General features: G+C 44.4%; 2 protein-coding genes across 4 annotated transcripts in view; one reads left to right on the top strand and one right to left on the bottom strand.

Moving 5' to 3' along the window:
• Positions 1–1,272: 1,272 nt before the first annotated feature.
• Positions 1,273–22,767, bottom strand: part of phf1 (PHD finger protein 1) — a 27,846-nt gene continuing 6,351 nt past the window's right edge. Inside the window, exons 1-16 of one of the 2 annotated variants that reach the window (XM_029839501.1) lie at positions 16,859–17,405; positions 16,338–16,416; positions 16,128–16,209; positions 15,517–15,603; positions 14,982–15,076; positions 14,399–14,547; positions 13,479–13,574; positions 12,062–12,130; positions 11,534–11,657; positions 10,870–10,937; positions 10,331–10,462; positions 9,765–9,843; positions 7,674–7,789; positions 7,481–7,567; positions 5,002–5,344; positions 1,273–2,176 (exon numbers count right to left, since the gene is read on the bottom strand). In XM_029839501.1, coding sequence (XP_029695361.1) covers positions 2,108–2,176; positions 5,002–5,344; positions 7,481–7,567; positions 7,674–7,789; positions 9,765–9,843; positions 10,331–10,462; positions 10,870–10,937; positions 11,534–11,657; positions 12,062–12,130; positions 13,479–13,574; positions 14,399–14,547; positions 14,982–15,076; positions 15,517–15,603; positions 16,128–16,209; positions 16,338–16,415 — 1,674 coding nt within the window. In that variant the 5' untranslated portion in view covers position 16,416; positions 16,859–17,405 and the 3' untranslated portion in view covers positions 1,273–2,107. Of the gene's footprint in view, positions 2,177–5,001; positions 5,345–7,480; positions 7,568–7,673; positions 7,790–9,764; positions 9,844–10,330; positions 10,463–10,869; positions 10,938–11,533; positions 11,658–12,061; positions 12,131–13,478; positions 13,575–14,398; positions 14,548–14,981; positions 15,077–15,516; positions 15,604–16,127; positions 16,210–16,337; positions 16,417–16,858; positions 17,406–22,767 lie in introns of those variants that run through there. The other variant, XM_029839502.1, reaches the window with a different exon arrangement.
• The window catches only part of rgl2 (ral guanine nucleotide dissociation stimulator-like 2), a 16,682-nt gene continuing 12,607 nt past the window's right edge, over positions 18,693–22,767 (top strand). Inside the window, exons 1-2 of one of the 2 annotated variants that reach the window (XM_029839499.1) lie at positions 18,693–18,892; positions 20,635–20,801. In XM_029839499.1, the coding sequence (XP_029695359.1) occupies positions 20,643–20,801 (159 nt within the window). In that variant the 5' untranslated portion in view covers positions 18,693–18,892; positions 20,635–20,642. The remainder of the gene's footprint in view (positions 18,893–20,634; positions 20,802–22,767) is intronic. The other variant, XM_011605086.2, reaches the window with a different exon arrangement.

Genomic DNA, 22,767 nt, shown 5'->3' with positions numbered 1-22,767 from the left:
TGTTGGTGGTTGCCCACCGCTCCTTGCCGATGAGTTAAACGCAGATAATTTATTTCGCGATGTATGACAATAAAATATCCCTCGGCCACTAAACCTTTCTTCCAATGTCTAACCAGTGGTACCATTAATTAATTTCTGCCCGTTTCATTCAATGAGATATTTACATTTTCGAAACACTGGGTGAGTGCCGTTGGCATAAATATTGAGTTTGTCGCCACCCTGTGGTCTAAAATAGGAGCTGCAGATGCAGCAGGGAGAATCTAATTCTAAATTACCAAAAACAATTTTTGCTCATAACTCCACAAAAAAAACCCAACAACTTCAGAATGATGGCGGGCCACATTTGCCTTGGGTCACCAGTAATTTCATACAGCACCACTGAATTTAGAGCAAGCTTTTGTTTTACCGCTTCTCTGTTTATGACTCACCTTCAAAATCATTCAAATCAACGTGCACAAAATTGACAGGTCGTTGGCAGCAGCAGTCAAGCTTTAGTGGGCATTTAGACCACTAATGGAATTGGACATCTCAGTCATATTCATTTATGTTGGGTCCACTTCAAAAGGAACAAAAATGTATTCTACATATGTTCATTCAACACGTTTTGTCTGGTTAAAAAGTAAAATGTTTAATAATGTTTAAAATAAGTTCTTGACAACTGATGCGTCTCAGGTACAATAGACTTGTAGGCTCTGTTGAAGAATAAGAGAAAACACATTTTTTACTAACTATTATACATATTATTTGTGTACTTTACTTCCTGTCTTTTGCAGTAAAGGTACAAATAACTGTAAAACAACAAAAAATAAACCAAAAAACAACTAACTGCTTTAGTTTAAAACTGCACAAGTAACATTACTTCCTGTTGGGCCCCATTAGCTCGGCTTTGTTGGCTCAGTTTGTGGTCATAAATCCATTTTGCCTAAACGAGGGTATTTCATGGTATCTTATTAGAGGCACTTTTTCTTACACCACCCTGTCTGGTGGTAAATACTCTTCTCCACCAACAGGTTCTGTCTGTCAGGAAACACAAAGAAACCATGTAACATGCTTACAATGGTAAATAGAACCACCTAAAGGAAGTCCATATGATATAGAATTCATCCTCAGCATCAGACGCTTCTTCTAAAGCAACTTAAATGCACAACCAACTTTGTGCATGTAAACTTGCTCGTTATATAACAGAAGTTGCAGCAACCAATATGACACTAAAGGCCTGCTAATATAATACTCTGTTGGCGTTTAAAAAGTTGTGACATTTATGGGGAATTTTTTTATTTAAAATGACCAAAATCCTTACATTATTGGCTGCTGCATATGCAAAAACCTAACTTTACAGGCAATTACTCATGTCATGGACAAGTTTAACTTACCAAAACCATAATTTATTAAAATACAATTTTTGGATGAGTTATAAAAGACTTTTAATAAGTTACACATGTAAACGTAAAGTTCCAACATACAAATTGATCTGTACCTGTAATTTATTACCTGGAATTTATTGGCAAAAAAATAAACAAAATGAAGGTACAAACACGAATATGACACTTTTTAGAGCAGGAACCACACCAAGCATACTTAGACATCCCTCCAATCAAAATAATTAATAAATAATTATTTGACGTAGCACTTTTCCACCAACCTACATAAACACTGAAAACTTAAGCAACGTTAGGTAAAGATGGAGCTCTGAGCACAAAATACAACAAAATTGTTGGCAAAAACAGAGGATACGAATGTCAGAACATCTTCAATAAAAGACCGTAGCAAAGATAAAAATGTGCCGTATACAGGGAATCTTTATTCCTAAATGTCATCAGGTTATAACTGAAAGTACTGCTGCATAAACATAATAAAAATAAAAGGGAAAACATCATATTAGACTTAAATATGACTTCTATAAAAACCTTTCTTCCTAAATAAACCAAATACTTTGTTTTCCTCCATATGTGTTTTGAACTTTACTGAGGGCACGAACCATGAAAAGACATCATAGAAAACACACACACACACACACACACACACACACACACACACACTCATCACCGTCCTCGAGAAACCACAAGCCTTCTGAATGAGCCACCGAGGAGGCTGGAGAAAGACCAGGTCAGTCCTGCCAAATCCAAACTGCCGTCCCGTATTTGTGTTGTGGACAAAGACTCCCACATGATTGTCCCTGTGGTCAGATGTAGGTAATGACTAAATCATATCCAGAAGAAGAGTAACCACCCCTCCAACCTTTCAGTCGCACTGATGCCCACATCTCTGTTGGTTTGGAATGTACAATAAAGTCACTAATCTGCCCGAGAGGTCCTCATGACATAGACCCGCTTTTACTGTCTGGTTGACTCGGTCAGGTCCTCACCTATATAGGCACTATGTAATCACATTAAAAACATCATAAATAAAGGTATTTGATCATATAAACCTGTTGTAGATATCGTAGATAGTTGTAGCTATAAAACAAAGACCCTCCTGTGGCTCCTACTTCTAACACACAGAGTCATTGGACTGTAAAGGTTGTACCTTCATGAGGAACCTAATAATAATGTTCTCATTAACCTCTTATTAATATAAGACAGAAGAGGAAAATACAAAAACCTCCAGATGTGTGTTGCCAGTCTGTACAGGTGGAAACTTCACCCTGGACTTTAGGGAAGTTATTGAAGTACCGCAGCCTGAAACTGAAGTTCTATCATATACGTAATAAAGTCTGATGGAATCAGGATTTTGGCCGGTTCTGTTTGTGGTTGCGTGTCGGCCCCCCCCCGCTGGTTCACATTCACGGCTTCTGTCTGACTTTATCTGCTGAAGGTGACTTTATTGAAGCCCGCCTGTATCACAGTCAGATGGTTCTTCAGTCTGGTTCTCACCTCTGGTGCTGAAGATAAACACGTGTCACTGTTGGTTCAGAACCGGCTCCCATCTGATCAACCTTTCTCAACATTTAAAGGTGTAACTGGGGATTCTTCCTTGTGTTAAATCAGTTTTACTACAGCAGATGGGAAAAAGCCTTTATCAAACCGTGTGTTTGTACTGGGAACAGCCGTTCTAATCTCCGCCCTGCTGAGGTCCACTCTCTCGTTAAACCCTTAATACTCTCCCCCACCTGGAGAAAGGTGGTAGGAAAACAGAGGAGATCCGCTCCTCGGTATGTTCGCACATTAGGGCCCTCAAGCAGAAAGCACTAAGATTAGAAAGGCAGAGGTGTTCTTCCAGGATAGAAGGTTACCATCTACCCTGAAGGACAGCTGATAAAAAGGTCCTCTGAAGACTAGAGCTGCCTGTAATTCCTCTCTAATCCAGAAAACACAAACACCCCCAGGGTTCTACTCAGCATTGCAACCAGACCGCCCAAGAGTTGTGGTGGACCCACAAACATCTTCTGCTCTCAGTAGGGACTTGATGATTCTTCACCAACAGAACAGAGATAATCAATCTGGCCATGCCGACTGGCTTAATCAGGGATATTCTCCTTCTGATTGGCAGATCTGTTCTATGCCAGGTTTCTTTGGCGACAGGTTACTCCTGGATCTGAAGGTTGGAGGAACCAGATTGCTGCTTAGAAAACCTACAGTTGATCCACATCTCTTAGTTAAGGCCAATATCCAAACTTCCCATGATCTCCACATTTCTTGAGAAGGTGGTGTTGATGCAGATACTGGAGGAAGAGTCTGTCTGAGATGTTTTCCTTAGGTTTTAGAGCTCCTCACAGCACCGGGTTAAGGTCCATCAGTTTATCTCTACAAACAGGGAATTGCTTTCCACAATTGATCTGCTGGGCCTGTTTTCTGACTGGGAGCCATGGTGTCTGACTGGGAGCCATGGTGTCTGACTGGGAGCCATGGTGTCTGACTGGGAGCCATGGTGTCTGACTGGGAAACATGGTGTCTGACTGGGAGCCATGGTGTCTGACTGGGAAACATGGTGTCTGACTGGGAACCATGGTGTCTGACTGGGAACCATGGTGTCTGACTGGGAGCCATGGTGTCTGACTGGGAACCATGGTGTCTGACTGGGAGCCATGGTTTCTGACTGGGAGCCATGGTGTCTGACTGGGAGCCATGGTGTCTGACTGGGAAACATGGTGTCTGACTGGGAGCCATGGAGTCTGACTGGGAAACATGGTGTCTGACTGGGAACCATGGTGTCTGACTGGGAACCATGGTGTCTGACTGGGAGCCATGGTGTCTGACTGGGAAACATGGTGTCTGACTGGGAACCATGGTGTCTGACTGGGAAACATGGTGTCTGACTGGGAACCATGGTGTCTGACTGGGAAACATGGTGTCTGACTGGGAACCATGGTGTCTGACTGGGAAACATGGTGTCTGACTGGGAGCCATGGTGTCTGACTGGGAAACATGGTGTCTGACTGGGAACCTTGGTGTCTGACTGGGAAACATGGTGTCTGACTGGGAACCATGGTTTCTGACTTGGATCCATGGTTTTTGACTGGGAACCTTGGTGTCTGACGACTGTCTACCCTGGACAAGTGTTGCCCGGGACAACGATCATCAGGCCACCTTTACCCCTCTACCATGTTAAGGTATCGTGGTATTTGTGGTATTTCCGTGGTATTTCAGTGGTAGTCTCATCATTTAACCCATGATGACAAAGCAAAAGATGAGTTTTTCCACAATGATGAACTATTGCTTCAAGAACACATAATTCTGGTTCAAAAACCAATGTATTCTTTACGAGAACCTGCATCACGTGTAAAAAACAACGCAAAATAAATAGATATTAAGTTACGCTAAATACCAACTAAGTCATTGTAGTGGAGAGGGCGTCAAAATTTGCAAATTATTAGGAGGTTTAAATATTTTCACTGTAAAATATGATAAAATATTTAGTCCAAAGTCGACACTGTTAAAGAATATACACAAGCAACGAGTACTGAGCCATATTTAGAACGGAGGTGATTAAATGGGAGCCACCTGGATCCAGGTGTAACAACCGAGCTGCAGTCAGTGCGTCTCTGCATTAATACAAACTTACGTTCTCCCACTCAACCAGGTACTGCACTTTCCCTTCTGGTGTGACGCGTCTCGCCAGGATCCTGACCGCCTCCCCCCCCGCCCAGCTTCTGGTGACCATCCTGTCCCCCGCTTCCACTTCGGTTCCGGAGCCTCCCCCGGCTTCGCCTCCTTCTCTGCCTGTACCGGCCTGGTAGGGACTGAGATCACAGAGGATGAAGGGCTCCATCTGCTGCTGCCAGGACAGAGGTTGCTGGTTACGTTGGTGGCTGTGGCAATGCTGGTGGAGGTGGTGGTGCTGGTTTGCATTGGAATTCAATGGGAATTCCAAGAAAGGTGGTGGTAATCTGTAGGTTTCCTCCATGCTAGGGAGACACAGAGTAGGAAGAGTTATGACACATTTCAAATGAAAGCCACCATAAATGCAATGTCAATAATTCCTGTTAACAGCCTGAACCATTTTAACACAATATGTCCTTCAGCTTCCATCTTCCCACAGCATCAAAATAGGAATTTGTCTCCTCATTGTGGTTATCTTCAATGGAATTTCCCAGAGAACTTTCTGGGGCTAGGTTGTCAGCAACTGCAACAAACGCTAAAGCGAAGAGTTTCTGTAAATCGAACGGACATGCGACACAGAATCGCGTGAATTCGTGTTGCGACAATGTAAAAGCAGATCCAAGCGATGCTGCATGAAAAAAGAAAAATTCACGTGACAAACCAAAGCTTGTGCCACACCCTGTTACTCTGGCTGAATGAGAAAATAAATAAATGGAACATCCAAATCACATTCCAGATGAACGACCATTATCAAATGTGGGGCTCATCTTCCACACTGATAACATCTCTTGCTGCAGGGAAGGAACATGTGGAGATGACATGGTCCTGGTGCTCCACATGGCTGCCACTGATGTTCTGTCCCAATACCAGCAGGCAGCCAACAACCTGGTCCAAACAGCAACAACTGTGAGAACCTGGCACCATAAATACTAGAGAGGTGGGCTGTAGGTGCAACAACAGCGTCATGTCTCCTCCAACTGCTCAGTATCCAGGGACAGATGAGCTTGAATCCTTCAGATATCCCAGGGCCGAGACGTCTGTCCATCATTTACGCAGCTCACCGGCGGCAAGACCGAGGAGCTTCAATATCAGCAGGAACCTTCTGACCCTGGTTTATCGCACGGCCTTTGAGTCCATCCTCACCTCCAACAAGTCATCCGGGTATACGTCCCTCACCGTCAAGCTCAAACCCAAACTCTCCTTTTATCTGCCATCTCTGTTCTTATTCTTTTTAGTTATTTATTGTGCTCTGAGGTGTCTAATGTGCTTAACTGTGCGTTAATGTTATGAAGTTGTCTTAGGCTGATATGATGTTTTTAATTCTGCTTCACTTACAGTGGGCGATCTGTGATGACGGGTTTACTAACTAGCATGTTAGTGGTGCAGGGTTAAAGAAAGTACCCTGACCCCATAAACTGTCTTCTTGTGTCAAAGAATTGTTTTAATCAGTGGCAGATATTTTAGATGGGTTTTTAATGATCTGCTTTTAGCTGTTAGCTTAAAAATTGGCTGGTTTTAAACTTGACTGCTGCTGTGACTGGAGACATTTACTGAAAACAGCACAGCAGCAAGACTTAAGTCAGTTCTGCCATCTCAGCAAGGTCTCTCCAAGATGAAGAGTTCATTCACAGTGGGCTTTCAAGAGGTGCTGATCAAGGTTTTCTGAAGAAGCGTCAAAAAACGGGCAATGCTGAGGATCGCAGCTGCAGCGGTCACCCCAGAAAACTTACTTCAACTCAGCGTACAGCAGATGAAAAACACATCAGGCTTCCTTGCTTTCAACATCAGAAGGTGTCTAACAGTGTGATCAGATCTGCACTGGTGGAAACCAGCAGCAAGAAAGCCTCTGATATTAAAACAAGGCCAAGGCAGTAAAATATGTGTGAAAACATATGGGGAACTGGGTTGCACAACATTGGCGACAGGTGCTCTGAGCGGACGGGTCTGCAGCTGAAGGAAGGTTGTCTGCCAAAGAGTCATGAGGGCCTGCAGACAACAGTGAAGCACAGTGGAGATCTCCTCCCAAGTTCGGGGCTAAATAACTTATGCAATACCATCAGGGAGGAGTGTAGCAGGGCCCAAAATGCATGCTGCAGCAGGACAGTCACCCCGAACGTATCTGTGGGTGGGACAGATCCCGGATCTCAGCACTGTGGAACCTCTCTGGGATTACACGAAGAGGCAGAAGGATTCCAGGAGGACCTGCAGCCACAGAAGACCTGCGGTTGGTTCTCCACGATGTTGAGAACAACCTTGTTGGGAAGATCCTTCACAAACTGTCTGCCTCAAAGAACTGAGGCTGTTTTGAAGGCAAAGGGTGGCCAGGCCAACTAGAGCTTGGGTTTAACCGTCTGTCCTGTTCATTCACTGTTTTGTTGTCGTTCAAACTTAACCATGAACACTTCCGTCTATGAAAGTATTCTTAGTGTATGTATATGTACCTGCCGTAGTCACAAAGAGCCTTGGGACATGCTGTATTTCCACTGTACGTGTTGTGGCACACTGAATACATCCTCTTCTGTGGAAAACTGTGGACAGAGCACATACATTGTACATGATAGTGTGTGTGTGGGTGTGGGTGCGTGTTTGTACATACTAGCGCATCAGTAATCTGATAGTACATCAACTTCCTACTTTAAACTAAGCTCCTCTTCTGTCTTCCTGGATTTGAAAAAGCAAGCCCCTCTCACGTAGCCATGGCAACATTGCATCAGTTCAGTGGGGTTTGCAGCGTCTTGGGGTGGACATGCCTCAACACAGGAGAACATACAGAGAAAAGCTTATGGATGAAGCGCCCTTAGCTCTGTGATACTCGGTTCTTCTACTCCATCTTTCTACTTGGTCTTGGCCCAAACTCAGAACTTTGGAATTTGGGAGTGTTACTCCACCTCATAAGTCACAACACTGCAGAACTCTGGTTTTATTGGATGCCACAACACGACATGCAGCTGTCCTCTACTAGATACGTTTGTTTAATCTCTGGTCACTTTCGTCTGTGCATTCTGTGTGACCATTAAAAAAAAGAGCTTGAACACAACATGAGTGCTCCTTTGTACTCTACAGAACAAATAGGGCGTGTGATTGGCAATTTAGCAGTGAAGGTGAATAAATGATCCTTAACGGCATTAATTAATTTCAGGCATTATCTTTCCCTTCGGAAGCTTTGATATTAGTGTGGGAGACTATTTGATTCAATTGAATTCAATGCCAAAAACTTTATTTTTTTCCCGGAGGGGCAATTAAAAGCGCGTACAGCAGTGCAACACTGGCAAAAGAAATAAAACAAACTGGAGCAGCAATCAAGACACAGGCTGTAAGACTTAAATAAAACAAATATAGGATAAAATTGCACTGTACTCACAAATAAACATAAACATGGTATAATGTGCCAAGTGCAAGATGGCAATGACCATGGACATCAAAGAGTTTACAGTAAAAGCCGAAGTGTGTATGAGTGTGTGTGCGTGTGTGTGTGTGTGTTGATGCTGAAGGCTCCGGGCACAAAGGGAGGGTTCTCCTCTGTGTCCTGCAGGCAGTGACGGGAGCCAATCACACGCTGGGAGGAGAAGGTCCGAGGAGCCTCGAGTGGTCCAGACTACATGTAAAAGGTTCTTACGCAAGAGTTTTGCGAGGTATTTCAAGGACTTCAGAGCAGGTGGTGAGCATGTGAGTCTGTTCTGAAGGGTGATGTGGAACCAGCAGGTTCTGGAGAAGATATTCTCCATGAAGGAGTAGGAGGATGCGCTTACGTTCTTCCATCGTGCTCAACAAGACCAACAAGTTCTCCATGGATTATGGTGAAAACTGGTGCTGCCTCTACTTGTTGGCAAATTCAACATCATCTCTTTGAGATTCAGCTCCAGACACGAGCTGTCACGCCAGTCCACAGATTCCTGGAGGTCTGGTCTGTGAGAGGAGGACTGCATCGTCAGCATATTCCACCAGGTAGGAATGGGCTTGTGTGGATCTGCAGTCAGAGCAGCGCTGAGAGGACACAACCCTGAGGTGAGCCAGTAGAGGTGTGTCTTTCACTGGAGAGAGTGTTTGTGAGGCAGCAGAGAAGTTCCTCACTCTAACGTTTTTAAAAGGGCACCACATTAATGAGGGACTATACAAAAATACAAAAAAAACCCCTGAGATAACCACCTGAACAGGTGCTGGTCAGACACAGGAGCCGCCACCAGGAACAGGGAAAAAAGAATAAAAAGTAGCAGCGACGCTCAATCTCGGTGCTTTTAACTGGGTGATCTTTGTCAGTGCTGCACTGCTGAGCTGCAGAGGTGGGGGGGGGGGGGGGGGGGGGGGGGACAAAAGATGCTTACACATACCAGAGAGAAATGATGAGCCAGGTTTTTTGCATCTGAAGCCTTTGTAAAAAGAATGACAATAGCAAGTTCCATATGTGATGCTGCGGGATCCAGTGTGTGTGTGTGTGTGTGTGTGGGGGGGGGGGGGGGTGGTTTGAGTGGGCAGGTGGTGTTAAACTGCAGATGGACGCATTTCAATTCCATGTTTTAAACTGCACATTTCTGCTGTGACCTTGAGTCTTACCTGAGACGGGGAGAATAAAAAAAACAAAAAAAAAAACACTGAACGTCATCAACAACTAACGAACTGATCGCCAGTGTGAAATAAAAATTTGCGTGAGAGCCCCGAGAGCTCTTAGAATAAAATGAAAAGCGGTTAAAATAAAGAAAACATGTGTCAGTAAACAAAGACACTGACCTGCGTCTCCATGATGTGTCGCTTTGATTTACGGGATTCTCGCCCTCCTACTCGAGCCTGAGTGGGAAGTGACAAGGGGCTGAACACACACACACACGCACACACACACACCCACACACGCACACACACACACACACACACACACACACACACACACACACACATTAATACAATCTGTTAACCCTCCCCAACTCCTTTTGACCCCATGAAAATTATATAGCATTAATAAGAGATTAGTGACGTTTGATTTTTTTTGCGGAGTCAACGGCTTAAATCTTCCGAGCTTTATTTTCAAGTATAACAGGGACCTCTACTGGACAACTTCAGTACACTAAAATAATAATAATGAAGTCCTTAAAGATAAAGATAAAGATCCATAACTGCTAAATTCCATTTGTGCTTCATTATATAGTGAGTATAAAAAGCTGCTTCTGATTAAAATGTTGGTTAAATTAACCCATCAACACAAAATGGGGAAATATACACACACACACACACACACACACACACACACACAAGCTACTATAAGCTACTGAATGAAATGCAGCGTGACCGTCCTCACTTACCATCTCTTGTGAGTTATATTAGTAGGTGGGTCTGTGATGAGCGGGGTGGAATCAGATGTCAGCGGAGGTGGAGCTCGGACCAAAAGGCCGAAAAGACACTTCTTCTTCTTGATTTCCTTCCCAGAGACGAACCTGAGATGATAGATTGGGTGTTTGGTTACTTGGATTCTGGCTTGAGAATTGAATTGCAATTGAATTGAATTAGAATTTGCCCTTTTTTAATAAATTAGCCGATCAAATATTCAACATCGGACAATTCCTTTTTGACATTTAAACCTCAACCTTATATTTTTGATAGAACACTGCACAAACATCAAAGGAAACTTATATCAAAGAGTCTATTTGTCATATCTGTGGCATTGTCACCTTCTTATGTTTTATTTTTACGAAGTGTCTTCGCTTCACTTGTTTCCTTATTTTTCACCCATTGGCAAAATGACTCTGTCTCTCTCACCTTGAGAAAACCAACCATTCATGTGGCATCACACATCACCCAGTCATGAAGGTGTGTGCGATGTTCTTCATATTTAATAAGCTACCTGTCCTTGTGGGAGTTCAGAGCGTTGAGGAGATTGTGACTGCGGTCCTGGTTTGGCGTGTCAGAGAGCTGAAGGACAAAGGGATGAAAGAATCAAAGCTGCGTTTACCAGCTGAAGAGCAAAAAGGTGACGTCATTAAAAGAGAAGAGGCTCTTGTTTATGTAGCATCTTTAGATTAGCGACGTAAATCCAAATGTTTAGCATTGCTTTTTAACAATGTTCACACATCATTTCTAACCTTTTGTTAACGATGAACTTATCCTTTATAAATCATTAATATACATGTCAATCATCAAATAATCCTGAACAAGTCATATTAACAGAAATCATATATATATATATATATATTGACTGCTGACAGTTTCAGGATCATTTCATGGTTTACTAACTACACATAAATGGTTGGCATGTGTGTTAAGATAGCACTTGTTATTTATACTATTTCTTTTCTAAATAGTTTATCATGAAGGGTTAAATGTGAATATACGTGAGTAATATAAATGATTTGCTAAAAAAGCCAGTGAATAGATAGAAATAGAAATAGTGAATAGATAGATAAATAGATTTTTCTAGCGAGTTAGAAATGTAAAATATGATGGACATTTAAGCATTGGCAACATTTAAATCCTTTCATTATGGTTCTTAGAGAAGGAAATGGCAATACCACGCCCAAGAGCAACGACTCCCAGTTCTCATTGGTGAAGGACAGGATTTCATGGTCAAAATCAAAGTACTTTCTTTTGCAGCATAGCGAGAGATGGTAGAGTACTAAATGAGCCAAATCCACCCTGCATTCCAAAAAGAAAAGAGTGTATATTAAGAATAAAAGAAATATATATCAAGAATAAAAGGAATGCACAAGTAAAACATTTGCAGGCAGCTTCATTTTCTTTCAGAATATTCTCTGATATTCTTAAGCTTTGTTTCAATAAATATATTTTGATCTATAGGCTGTAATAATATTTTTAAGTGCTGTGATGTTGATTGAAGCGAATGAAGACAACAACAAGAAAACCCCAAAAATGAGGGTAAAGCCTCTTTGTTGCGGCACCAAATCCCAAATCATAGGCGGGAATAAAAAGATTATTTTCTAATGAGGTTTGAGGCACTTTTGAAGGGTAAACCTTTCAACATACTACTACAGTCTAGAATCAGAGCAATGGCTGTATCGCCAAAGGGTGTCAAACATCACCAGTTCATTGGTAGTCTTTGGATGGTCTCTGCTCCCTTTGTACATACGGAACACTGGAACTGATAAAACCTACAGATACACAGCAAAAACAAACAAAAAACAGGATTATTAAACATATCGCAATATAGTGTTATAAAAGAAATCACACACCCCAGAATTAACTACTCCAGGTCGCTAATATCATTTGGTGGGCACAAAATAATCTAAGAATTTTGGATTGGTAGGAACCCAAATCACCCACTGAGGAGTAGATTTAGAGTTCCTGAGGAATCAGTCAGATGGTGGACAGTCTGTGGTGCAGTGTGACAGTGGTGGATGCACCAACACTCATCAGCCAGGACCTGCTGACACACTCCAGGCGTAGGAAGCTGAGCATTGTCAGGCAGAGCCCGCGGCAGCAGTATGACAATAGATTCCCTCCAGCACATGGGGGTCTGTGCAGCCTTCCAGGGATGTCTCCTACAGCTACCATCAACCCACCACCAAACTGGCCATGCTGGAACATGCTGCAGGCAGGAGAAGGTTCTCCACGCTGTTTCCAGACCAGCTCTCACATGTGAAGAGAACAGTGGCGAACAGTTTGGGAAGAAAGCTGCACTCATGGTCCTACCGTTCCTCGTCTACTGGCCTGCTATAGATACTGGGCTGGAATAGGCCAGAAGGATGCAGAGAGGGAAAGAGTTTGACCATTCCACAGTGGCGGTCACCTTGCTCCATCCTTTCCACTTGTTGTCTGTCCCATTTGACTGTTACTTCCTAATTGGATATGCTAATATGACACAATGGTGATTATTTATTTCTTTTTTAGCAGTGTATTTGCCACATACACTGTAAACGCTGTATTTTCTTTCTTACTAGACATTTGTTTCATCAGACCATGGCTGTTGAGGTGGGTGAAGGTTGACTGAAGGTCATGGGCAAAGGTGAGGAGCAGGCTCAGCCAAGGTTACCTGCCCAGTTAATGTTGCAGACACTCCCTGAATGCCAGTTTAATTTTAATTTCATACTTGCAACAGGTTCAGCATTATCGGCCATTATGGTGGCTCTGGAACCCAGTTGGTATGGCAACGACAGCATAATGGAGGGAAGCACTTTATGTCAGTTGTTCTAATCAGGACAATTCTCAGGGAAGAGATGCTGTCAAGGCCTCTTCATCCAACAGAATTGTCAGAAATCTAGGAGAAATCAAGTCTCTTTTTGTGATTTATCAATTACAGATATCAGATTCATTAATAGACAGATTCTTTATTCTTCTATCAATCAAATTTCAATTGATTTCTTGATAATTCACAACAATGTGATGTTCACTTTGCATCTTACAGATCATTACTAAATATATGGATACGTCTGTTTGTGGATTCACCCTGTTCCAGGGGGATTTGTGTAAATGTATCATTGCCAGGACATTTTTACACACCTGTCTCCGTACAGCAGCGGCTTAGTTAGACACTGAGTGCAGGCCTCGTGGAACCACTGGCCACAGCTGGCACACTGCAGCATCTTCAGGTTCCACCTGCAGCCCAACATGGAGAGAAACGACCAATACGTGAACGAATGACGTGTCTGCCAGCCGCCATCGGACCAGTTCGTATCCATACATGAATGAACGGCAACCGGAGGCTGAAAGAGGCAGCTGTCGTATGGGTTGTGCCTTCGAAGTGGCTTTTATGAGGCCTTCATGGACCGTAATGGACATCAACTTCTTTGTACCCAGCACCAAAGAAACAGAGACATGCCTCACATTTGCCGGCTAATCATGCTGCTGAAGATTGTGCAAGTCGGTTTCCTGATGAGTTTCACAAAAGTGGCGGTAAACTGTTGTGCGCCTTCTTATATATTTTGGAAAACTAGTTTTTTACTGCTACAGCTTTTCCCACAGCATTTCCCCTGTTCTGATGCAACACCTTCACATTAAAGTCAAACCTTAACACCAAAAGCAAAAGAAATGTTGGAAACCTGGTCATTGCCAAGTGCAGGATCCTAAAACAATGGAAATAGGGGTGGTATTTTATGCAGGATCACTTCTGAAAAGTCATAACATTTGCAAATTTCACCACGACTTTCAGAAAACTAGTGAAGGTTTCAGGCAGTTGCGGCAGTTGGAAAATCCTGAGGGGTCCTCGATGAATTTAAACACAACTCTGATGAAACATAAAGCCTGGTCTTCTCTTTTTCAGGCTCTTTAAATTTTCCAGTTTTCAATCAATCAGTTTAGCATTTGTGCTTCCTCACTCCCAAGCATTTTTACCCTCAGAGTGAGCGTTTGAAGCAGAGAAGATCAGTAAAAACATGCAGATAAGCAGAGAGACGATGATCTGTAGGTGAAGTGTGACTCACTCTCCGGGTCCGGCGCAGTAACAGTAACACTGCTGCTGATTGGTGAGATGCTGCGGATCCCAGTCCAACGAGGACAGCTGGTAGGGGAGCCGGAGTTTCATAAATTGCATAAGTTGTGCAAAGCGTCCCCGTTTGAGGGCCCCACCTCTCTGAAGAAACAACATTTAGAGGAAATAACTTGACCGGCTGCTCGCTCCGCAGATTAGTGTCATGTCAGTGCAGCTGAGGAGACAGGAGACATTAGAGGGAAGGATGGGACAGTCTCTCAAAACACTGCCAAAGACGGCAGACGTCTGGAGACAGAGCCATGACTGATAATCAGCCAGGCCGCATTCTCGGCCCCCGCCGACACAAACGAAGCTGCGTAAGATCCACTGGCATCAGCTGCGCATCCCCATCAGTGTAATCAGCCTCATAATTGTTGATTCTTTAGAACTTCTCAGAGACAAAGGGGGACATCTTATATCGAACTCAACACCGCTCAGCTTTTGCCCCAAAAAGTAGATTTTCTACCAAGAAAAAAAAAATGGCCGCAGTGCAAAGACGGATTTTTGTCTGTGAGGTGAGAGATTAGCAACCTGACCTTGGTGGAGACCGCAAAGACACACTGGCGACATATCCATGAATCGCTGTCACTTTCCAGTTCAATGGTGGGCGTGTGACACTCCGGATGGTAACCTGTAACAGAAACGGGAATGTGGGAATATAATGTGTGTTTGCAACGGATGCGACCACAACGCAACCACCTGCCGGCCACCCTCTGATTACCCCACCAGTAACTAAATGATGGTAACTCTCCTCTAAGCCCAGAAGTGATTTGTTGGAATTCATTTAATCAGAGCTGCTTCATTCAAACCATCCCCATCCACAAGTTAAACTTCCTGCTCACTCGCTCTTCAAGCAGTGTGGTTACAGGAGTACTCTGTCCTCTTTCAGAAGCCAGAACAACTAAAATAAACAGAAGTTAGTAGATAAATCACATTGTTCTGGAAATTACTCGTGCATAACGAGGGCATGTAGAGGACTTTATGGTAGGTCAATAAGAACAATATAGACTAAAGCAGCACAAACGCTGATGTAAATCTTCTACGGTCACATGATCTGGCTGATTTCCTCACCATGGTGGCATTTAAGACAGTTTATGAGAGGTTCTTTCAGAGGAGGAGCGTCACAAATGCAGCAGATCTCTTCCACTCCGGCAGCAACTGAGAGAAATGGAGGAAGCCACGAGAGCCGGGTCGAGAGCGGGGAAAAAGAGAAGATGCCTCATCAACAGTATGATTTATGTATATCGATACGGCAATAACTTATCTAGATTGATTCACATTAGCATTTCAGCATTCTCCTGCACTCATTTTGGCTTCATTTTGCAGGGCAGATATTCTAATTGGTCCTAACAAGGACATAACTTCCCTTTTCATTTCCTCGAGGAGTCATTAGGAGGATAAACTCTTAAATAGGCTCTAATATTCCAGGTTCATGTCAGACCCCTGAGCACCAGAAACACCAGCGTTCCTCCTGTTCTCCACTCACTGAGAAACCAGTGTGGTGTTCAATAAAAGAAAGCATCTCCCTACATTTCAAAACTCATGTTCTGAGTTAATGAAAATGTCTTTCAACCAAGAACTGCATTAAAAACTGAATTTAGGAGCTTTGGTTCACATAATAAGTGCTTCCAAAAGGACGTTCTCTATTTTCAACAGGCGGGAAAGAAGTTTGTATTCCTCACATGAGTGGATATCTTTTCTCAAGACCCAGAACTCTGAGTTGTCCTCAAATCTCACCAGACAGCATTGCTTGGCTCCATCTACCTAAGAGAGACAAAAGGTCACTAAAAAAAACAAAAAAAACACCAGCGCAATTAAACTGAGGGTTTTTCCAAATCTGGACCAGCACAACCCGGGCCGGAACACACCTTTTATACCCAGCACTCACTTACTCTTTTCACATTTCCGAGGTACAGAAGTCCGTCACTCCATCGAGCCAACACATCGTCTCCTTCGCTTACTCTTCCCATCCTGAGGACAGAGGACAGAGGACAGAGTGGGGCGACTGCAAAATTCCATTTATTGGCTGCAAACTTTGCTGCCATTGCTGACAGGGAGGTTTATGTCACCTGCACCTCTCAGACAACAGTGACACCCTGTAGTCAAAGATGAGAGCACACAAGCAGGATAGATGAGGACTGCACACATCGGGTGCGTGCACATTAACACGCAACACATTAACACACAAACACACACACTATGATGCAATGCCGTAAGACCAGTAAGCCACTTTACTGCCTCCTTCAAAATGAAAAGATGCACAAAATGACAGCTGCACGTCGAGCGTTTCTTCTAGTGCTGCCTCGGGCCAGCAGAGGCGCAGGATACATATGTGCACGTAGCTTTTCTCTGACTTAAGAATGGAAAAAAACAGGCAAACAGCGCGGTGACATCCTGGCCCGGTAATGGCTACCTGCCAGCTTGAACTCCTTTACGTCGGGGTCACGGTGATTCCAAAAAAAAAAAAAAAAAGGTTGGACATGAACTGGAAATATCCGCTGAACCAGTTACTCCCCGCTCGGATGCGCAGCCTGCGTGCTTGCCAAAAGTGGCTGATGTGCACGCAGCCTGTCTGTGCCCGGCGCTGCTGTCAGTCAAGCCGTCAGTGCGGACGGAGAATGACCGTCCGTCCGTCTTCCACTCTAGTTTGTCAGTCCTCTGAGCTGTGTCATGTCCCCCAGGGCTTGGACTCCTCTATCACCCGTTTCCACCTTGATGCTAGTGGGGCATCTTTCCTCAGAGCAGCGGCGGAATCGCTAGAGACGCCATCATCTCTGTCTCCTGCTGACGACCGACTTGTTATGACGCAGACATAAAACACCGATGCGCGGAGGGAAGGAGACGCGTTTGGAGTAGGTCCAGCAGCGGTGGCGCACCCACGGACACGGCACCTTCCAAACGGTGGAACTGACCCTAAATCCTTTGCGACAAGGTGCGATGATGTTGTCTGGCAGCGGGCGGGCGGGAGGGGAGGGAGGGGCAGAGGTGCGATACCAGCAGATCGGAAGCGGCGCGTCGTGTGACGAGCGTCAGGGAGCAGTTACCCACTTTATCCGCCTCATTAATTTTAATCAATCCGGCACAAGAGCCCGGCGGAGAAAAGTTTCCAAGTTGAAGCCCAACTTATCTTTATCAATTAGACTAATGTGGAACGTTAACGATCAGGATGGCCGAAATGAATTAAATAAGTAACCTTCTCAGAAGCTTTAATTGTGGATCCGCTCCAGAGGGAAATCCATAAAAAAAAACGACTGCAAAATCGTTCACGCTTAATTGTGCGTTGGGACGAGAGTCGCACTAATTGTAGCCGGAGGTGCTGTGCTGATTATTTAGTGTTTATTAGTGTCTGCTCGCACGTTGTGTAGGCAGTTGACGGGAGAGTAAATGCCTGGAGAAAGATAACAGGAGGTCAGACGGGGGTTGACAGGGATAAAATTCAAATGCAATTTTCCAAAGACGCTCAAAACGCTTCTTGTTTAGCCGAATTGGTGAAACTGTGAGGCGTTTTTTTTTTTTTTTTTTTTTTTGGCAAGTTACCACTGTTTAAACGCGGTTCGGCTGTAACCGAGGGGCATTTGAAGAGTCCGTGTGCTGAAGGGAAAAGCACAATTCTTGCAGGGGAGCCGTTAGAATCGGCCGTTGGTCCGTGTGCGTCTGGCGTGACGTCATCGCGTTGCGCGTGCTGGTGTGTGCGGGGCGGGCAGCGGTTGCGTTGTTTCTCTGCGGGATAGTGTCAGAACGCAACGGGGTCATAGGTCGGATTGTTCTTGGTGATAAATGTAGATGCGAAGCCCCCGCCGAACCATGACGTGAGGGGGGTCGGGACCACCTTCAGATGGGTTCCAGGGGGGTTGAGTTGTCGGGACTCGCATCCGCAGGAGGGTGGCAGACAGCTCACCCCCGGTGTTTAAAGAAATAAACTTCACATCTAATAAAAAGAGCTGCGAAATATGAGCAAATAAAGATAATTAACAAAAGTCTATGAGTTAGTTTGTAGATTATCTAAAAAAATAAAGCTATAAAGTTTGTCGTTGTCGTCACCACCAAACACCAGGCACCACCACCACCGGATTCGTGTTATGCAAATGTATTACAGGAACTGAAGAGAAAGCGAGAGAGAAAGGAAGAGAGAAAGGAAGAGAGAAAGGAAGAGAGAGAAAGGAAGAGAGAAAGAAAGAGAGAGAGAGAGCGGCAGGGGGAGAGAGAGAGCCAACGGCCGCAGAAGTCTGAACACTCGGCCAGTGTTTGCTGACACTGACACAGAGGGCGGGAGTGTTGACACTGATACTGGGGGAGGGAGGGAGGCTGAAGGGGCCAGGGTGATGACGGAGCCTCGGCGTTGTTGTTGGTGACAGCGGGGTGCGACTCTCCTCAGAGGAGTCGGCCGGTGATCCAGTCGCTCCGCAGCGGCAGGGCTGCGTTTCTTCAGCCTCGGAACCAGAGAGCAGTAAGTGGAACATGACTGCGTTTCCTCCGCACAGTTTAGTCAGCACATTGTGTTTACATTTCTAACGCCTCAGATCCTTAACAACCGTTGAGGTGTGTGTGTTTGTGCGTGTGTGCGTGCGTCTTTGGAGGTCACCACATATTTTAGAGCTTTTCTGTCCGTGTCACATGAACGCAGCACCACTCTGCAGCTACTGGGCAGAAAATGAGTGTTATGAGTTATATTCCCCCCTACAAATTGGCGTGTGTGCGTGTGCGCGCACATTCGTTGCCAGTGAATAGTGGGCATTCAGTCATTTGGTTGTTTAGGACTGGTTTTTGCTGCAGGTTTTCCCTCTAACCCAGTCTTCAGAGCAGTTTCATAACAAAATTTCATCAGCTAAAGATACAAACCTACAGTTTGTCGGGGACAAATGGCACAAAGGTTACACCACGGCTAAACTCTGGTGGAGTTCTGACACCTGCTGCTTTTCACCTCCTGCTGTGACTCCTCCAACAGGGCAACAGAGTTCCTGCATCATTCAAACATGTTTACTCGTTCAGAAGAATCCACAAACTTCCCACCATTTGTTAAAGCGCAGCCACCTCACTGCCTTCCTCTTACATCTGTATCTCCATGGCAATCTAAATACCAAAGAATGGAAGAACAAAGGAGTGTTTGCAATTCAAATCCTGACCCGACACAGGAAACAGTAATTGTGTTAAACAAACGATCCGCAAGATAGTTTCAGCTTACTATGGTCTGGAAACTACCAAAGCGATGCCTGTAACTGGCTTCACAGTTGTCCAGTAGAGTCGTTAACGGGCTCTGCTAAAGCTCAAAAGGTCTTAAGGAACTCTTGTTGATCTGGATCGGGACTCCTGAAGTCCGTCACCATCTCTTTGGTGTTGCTGAGGTTCATCAAGGGGGAAACGTCTGGAGCTCCTGGACCTGCGTGCTGCTTCAGCACCGCCGTTGAGGAGACCCGCCACTGTCGTGTTGTCAGTAAATTTAAGGATGATGTCAGTGTGATGGGAGAGGACGCAGTGTCCAGGACACACAGGAGGGGGGTCAGCTAACAGCCCCAAGGAGCTTGTGCTGTTGAGGCCGGAGACCTGTGTGGTCCCACCCTCTCTGTTTGTGGACATCCATCCATCCAGGCACAGACCAGGGGTGGGAAATCCAGGTCCCGGTTCAGCTCCCGGCAGGTCTTGAGTGCCGACCTGCAGCCATCATAAGCAACCTGACCTTCTTCCCTGGCTCCTCCAGGTGGTTCAGGGAACTTTGCTTTGTGGGAACTGGGATGGTGGTGCCTGCTTTCCGGCAGGGTGCACACATTGATACGGCTATTGACATAAAAGGAGTCTGGATCGAGAACTGATCGTGTGCATGAACATCCTTGTCAGGAGGCCAGCGCTTCTTTACACAAATATTTAAATAGGTCTTTTGCAATATTAGATTTTTTTAAGATACTGAATTCTGTATTTAAGACAAATAAAGGCTTGAAATATTTCATTTTGTGTGTACTGAATCGATGTAATATACACGTTTCTGAATTGAAGTAGAGAAGTTAAGTTGCTTTTCTTCACTATTTAAATCATGTCAGAAAAGTAAGTCAGAGTCCCCGGTAAAACGCATTTGCAACGCTAATAATGAATCGCACGTGTCTCTATTATAGACATTGATGTCTTAAATCATCTCAAGCGGATTGTTTTTAAGAAATTGTCACCCACTTGTGTTTTGTGTGTTTTCCGGTGTACCAGTTGGCACCATGCTGTCTCGGGGCGCACGTACAGGTGGTTACGACCTGCCAGGGGCGGAGTCTACAGCAGTGCCTCTCATTGGCTACAGGCCCTTATCACATGACAGCAGCAGTCCGGGTGACCCACTTGGGAGGGACAGCAGCAACAATCAAGTGAAAACCGCACAGGTAAATCATCCTGTCGTCACATGAGCCATGAGAAGATATAATATTTATTGTGTTCCCTGCCTGTTTGTCCTGATTTGGGTTTGGTTCTTCTTTCCCTGTGTTGTCTTTAGCTCTCTCTGTTTTGTTATCTCTCCTCTGACTGGGTGGCTCCTCTCTTTCACTCATTGTTGACACCTGTCCTCCCTCACCTGTGTGTGGTCCTGTACATTTGTCAACCCTGTTAAAGGTCACCTCTTTTTATTGTTAACTGCTTTCTTTTGGTAGGTTGTGTGTACTTTGAGTTCAGGTTAAGTTATCAGTTTAGGCTAAAGCGTCACAGTTGTAGTAATTTTTAACATGTGAGAGGGGGCGATAGCGAAGGGACCCTCAAGTCTGTGCACAAAATGAATGATGACAATCATGCCTTTGTCATTGTGGCAGTTGGAAGCCACTAGACATCCTTCATTGTGATGTCCAAGAATTATGCTTTCGAATGTTCTTTGAGCTTCCTTTCACTACTGTCCATGGTGCCACGAGGTGCCTCCAGTCAGTGTTCCAGTCAACCCCTGCTTGGCGTGCCTGTGCTGGCCATTTAGAATTCTGCCTGACCCTGGCTCTCCCTGCTGGTGTTCTGAATGATTCTTCTCTTTGGGGAGGTGTTCAGACAGTGTTCCTGCATACAGCAAACTCTGCTGAGTGTCTCAGTAGTAGATGGATCCTGCTGATGAACTATTCACCTGAGGGCCTTTTGCTTCCTCCACAGGCCATCTGCTAGCTGAGCTCAGGTTTACCTGTATATCAGGGGTGTCAGATTTCCTGTCCTTTTCTTCAGGTAGAGGTAGCATGTGCAGACTTTCCTGAACTCTATTGGGACAAAGTTATTGGAATTGTTTTTCCTCTCCTTGGGCCATCAACCCAAAGGTGTGGGGATTTAGGTACCACCTCAAGGTTCTTTGGGGTCCACCCCAAGTCAGCTTAGATTTCTGTCTGAAAAAGCAGACTTCTTTAGCGCTCATGTGAGACGGTGGCTGCACTAAATAATTCATGTAGTGGTTTATTTGGTTGCCACGCTGAACATCTCCAAGCAAAGACTCATTATTACATGTTTATTGATCAGAATTTGATACTTGCCCATTTTTACTACTGGGCTGACAAATGGGTACAAAAGGAACTCGTCTGTCTGGTATATTCTAAACTGCAGCATTAATCAAGATGTCAGCAATTTCAGTATGATATCGTGGCCTTTATTTTTGTAGCCATTAAACGCAAAGGTCTTGCCCAGCATGCAGCAGTGCATTTTCGGCTAATGCAAACAAATTGTATGATAAAGCTGGAGGATTCACAAGCACCTGTTCAAAAGCTTTTAGAGGTAAATATGTTTATTGGCTCCTCTTACTCACCTCAATGTGAGCAAACAAAATCAAGACACATTTAATGGGTCATGCACAAGTGTTCTTTTTGAAGGGCACACCAAACCGGTAGAAGAAACCTTTTTTTATGCTGCGTACATGTTGTACATATGTTTCTGAAACCGATCTGTGGGCGTCTGGGGAAAATAAAACTATGAATACTGGATCTAATGAAAAAGATAATACAGCATCTAAGAAGAGGAGCAGAAAAAAACAACTACTACTACAGTAATAGGGATCACTTGAATTATAAACTTGAATTGGAGTTTTTGTGAGACTGGAAGGAAAATGAAATGTCTGTTGCCTTTTTTGTGCTGTCCAATAGTCCATAAGTGTTGAGGAGGAGAGTTTGACACAGTTTGGACTTGTGTTGGAAGGAGAGGGTCAGTTAAAATAGCTTTGTGCCATAACAGCACATCCTGTTTCCTGTGTTTGTCTGCAATTATTATGCACTTCCTGTATGAACACGGGTTGGGTTCTCATGGAACTTTAAGAAAAGATGAGAAGATTTAATCCAGCCAAGTGAAGTTTTATTTGCTGATAAGGGACACTTAAACACATTTTTGTTTTAATCCATT

This window comes from Takifugu rubripes, chromosome 7 (assembly GCF_901000725.2).
Source record: "Takifugu rubripes chromosome 7, fTakRub1.2, whole genome shotgun sequence".
Classification (NCBI taxonomy): domain Eukaryota; kingdom Metazoa; phylum Chordata; class Actinopteri; order Tetraodontiformes; family Tetraodontidae; genus Takifugu; species Takifugu rubripes.
Note: the sequence above shows the minus strand (reverse complement) of the source record. Positions and strands in the feature narration are given on the sequence as shown.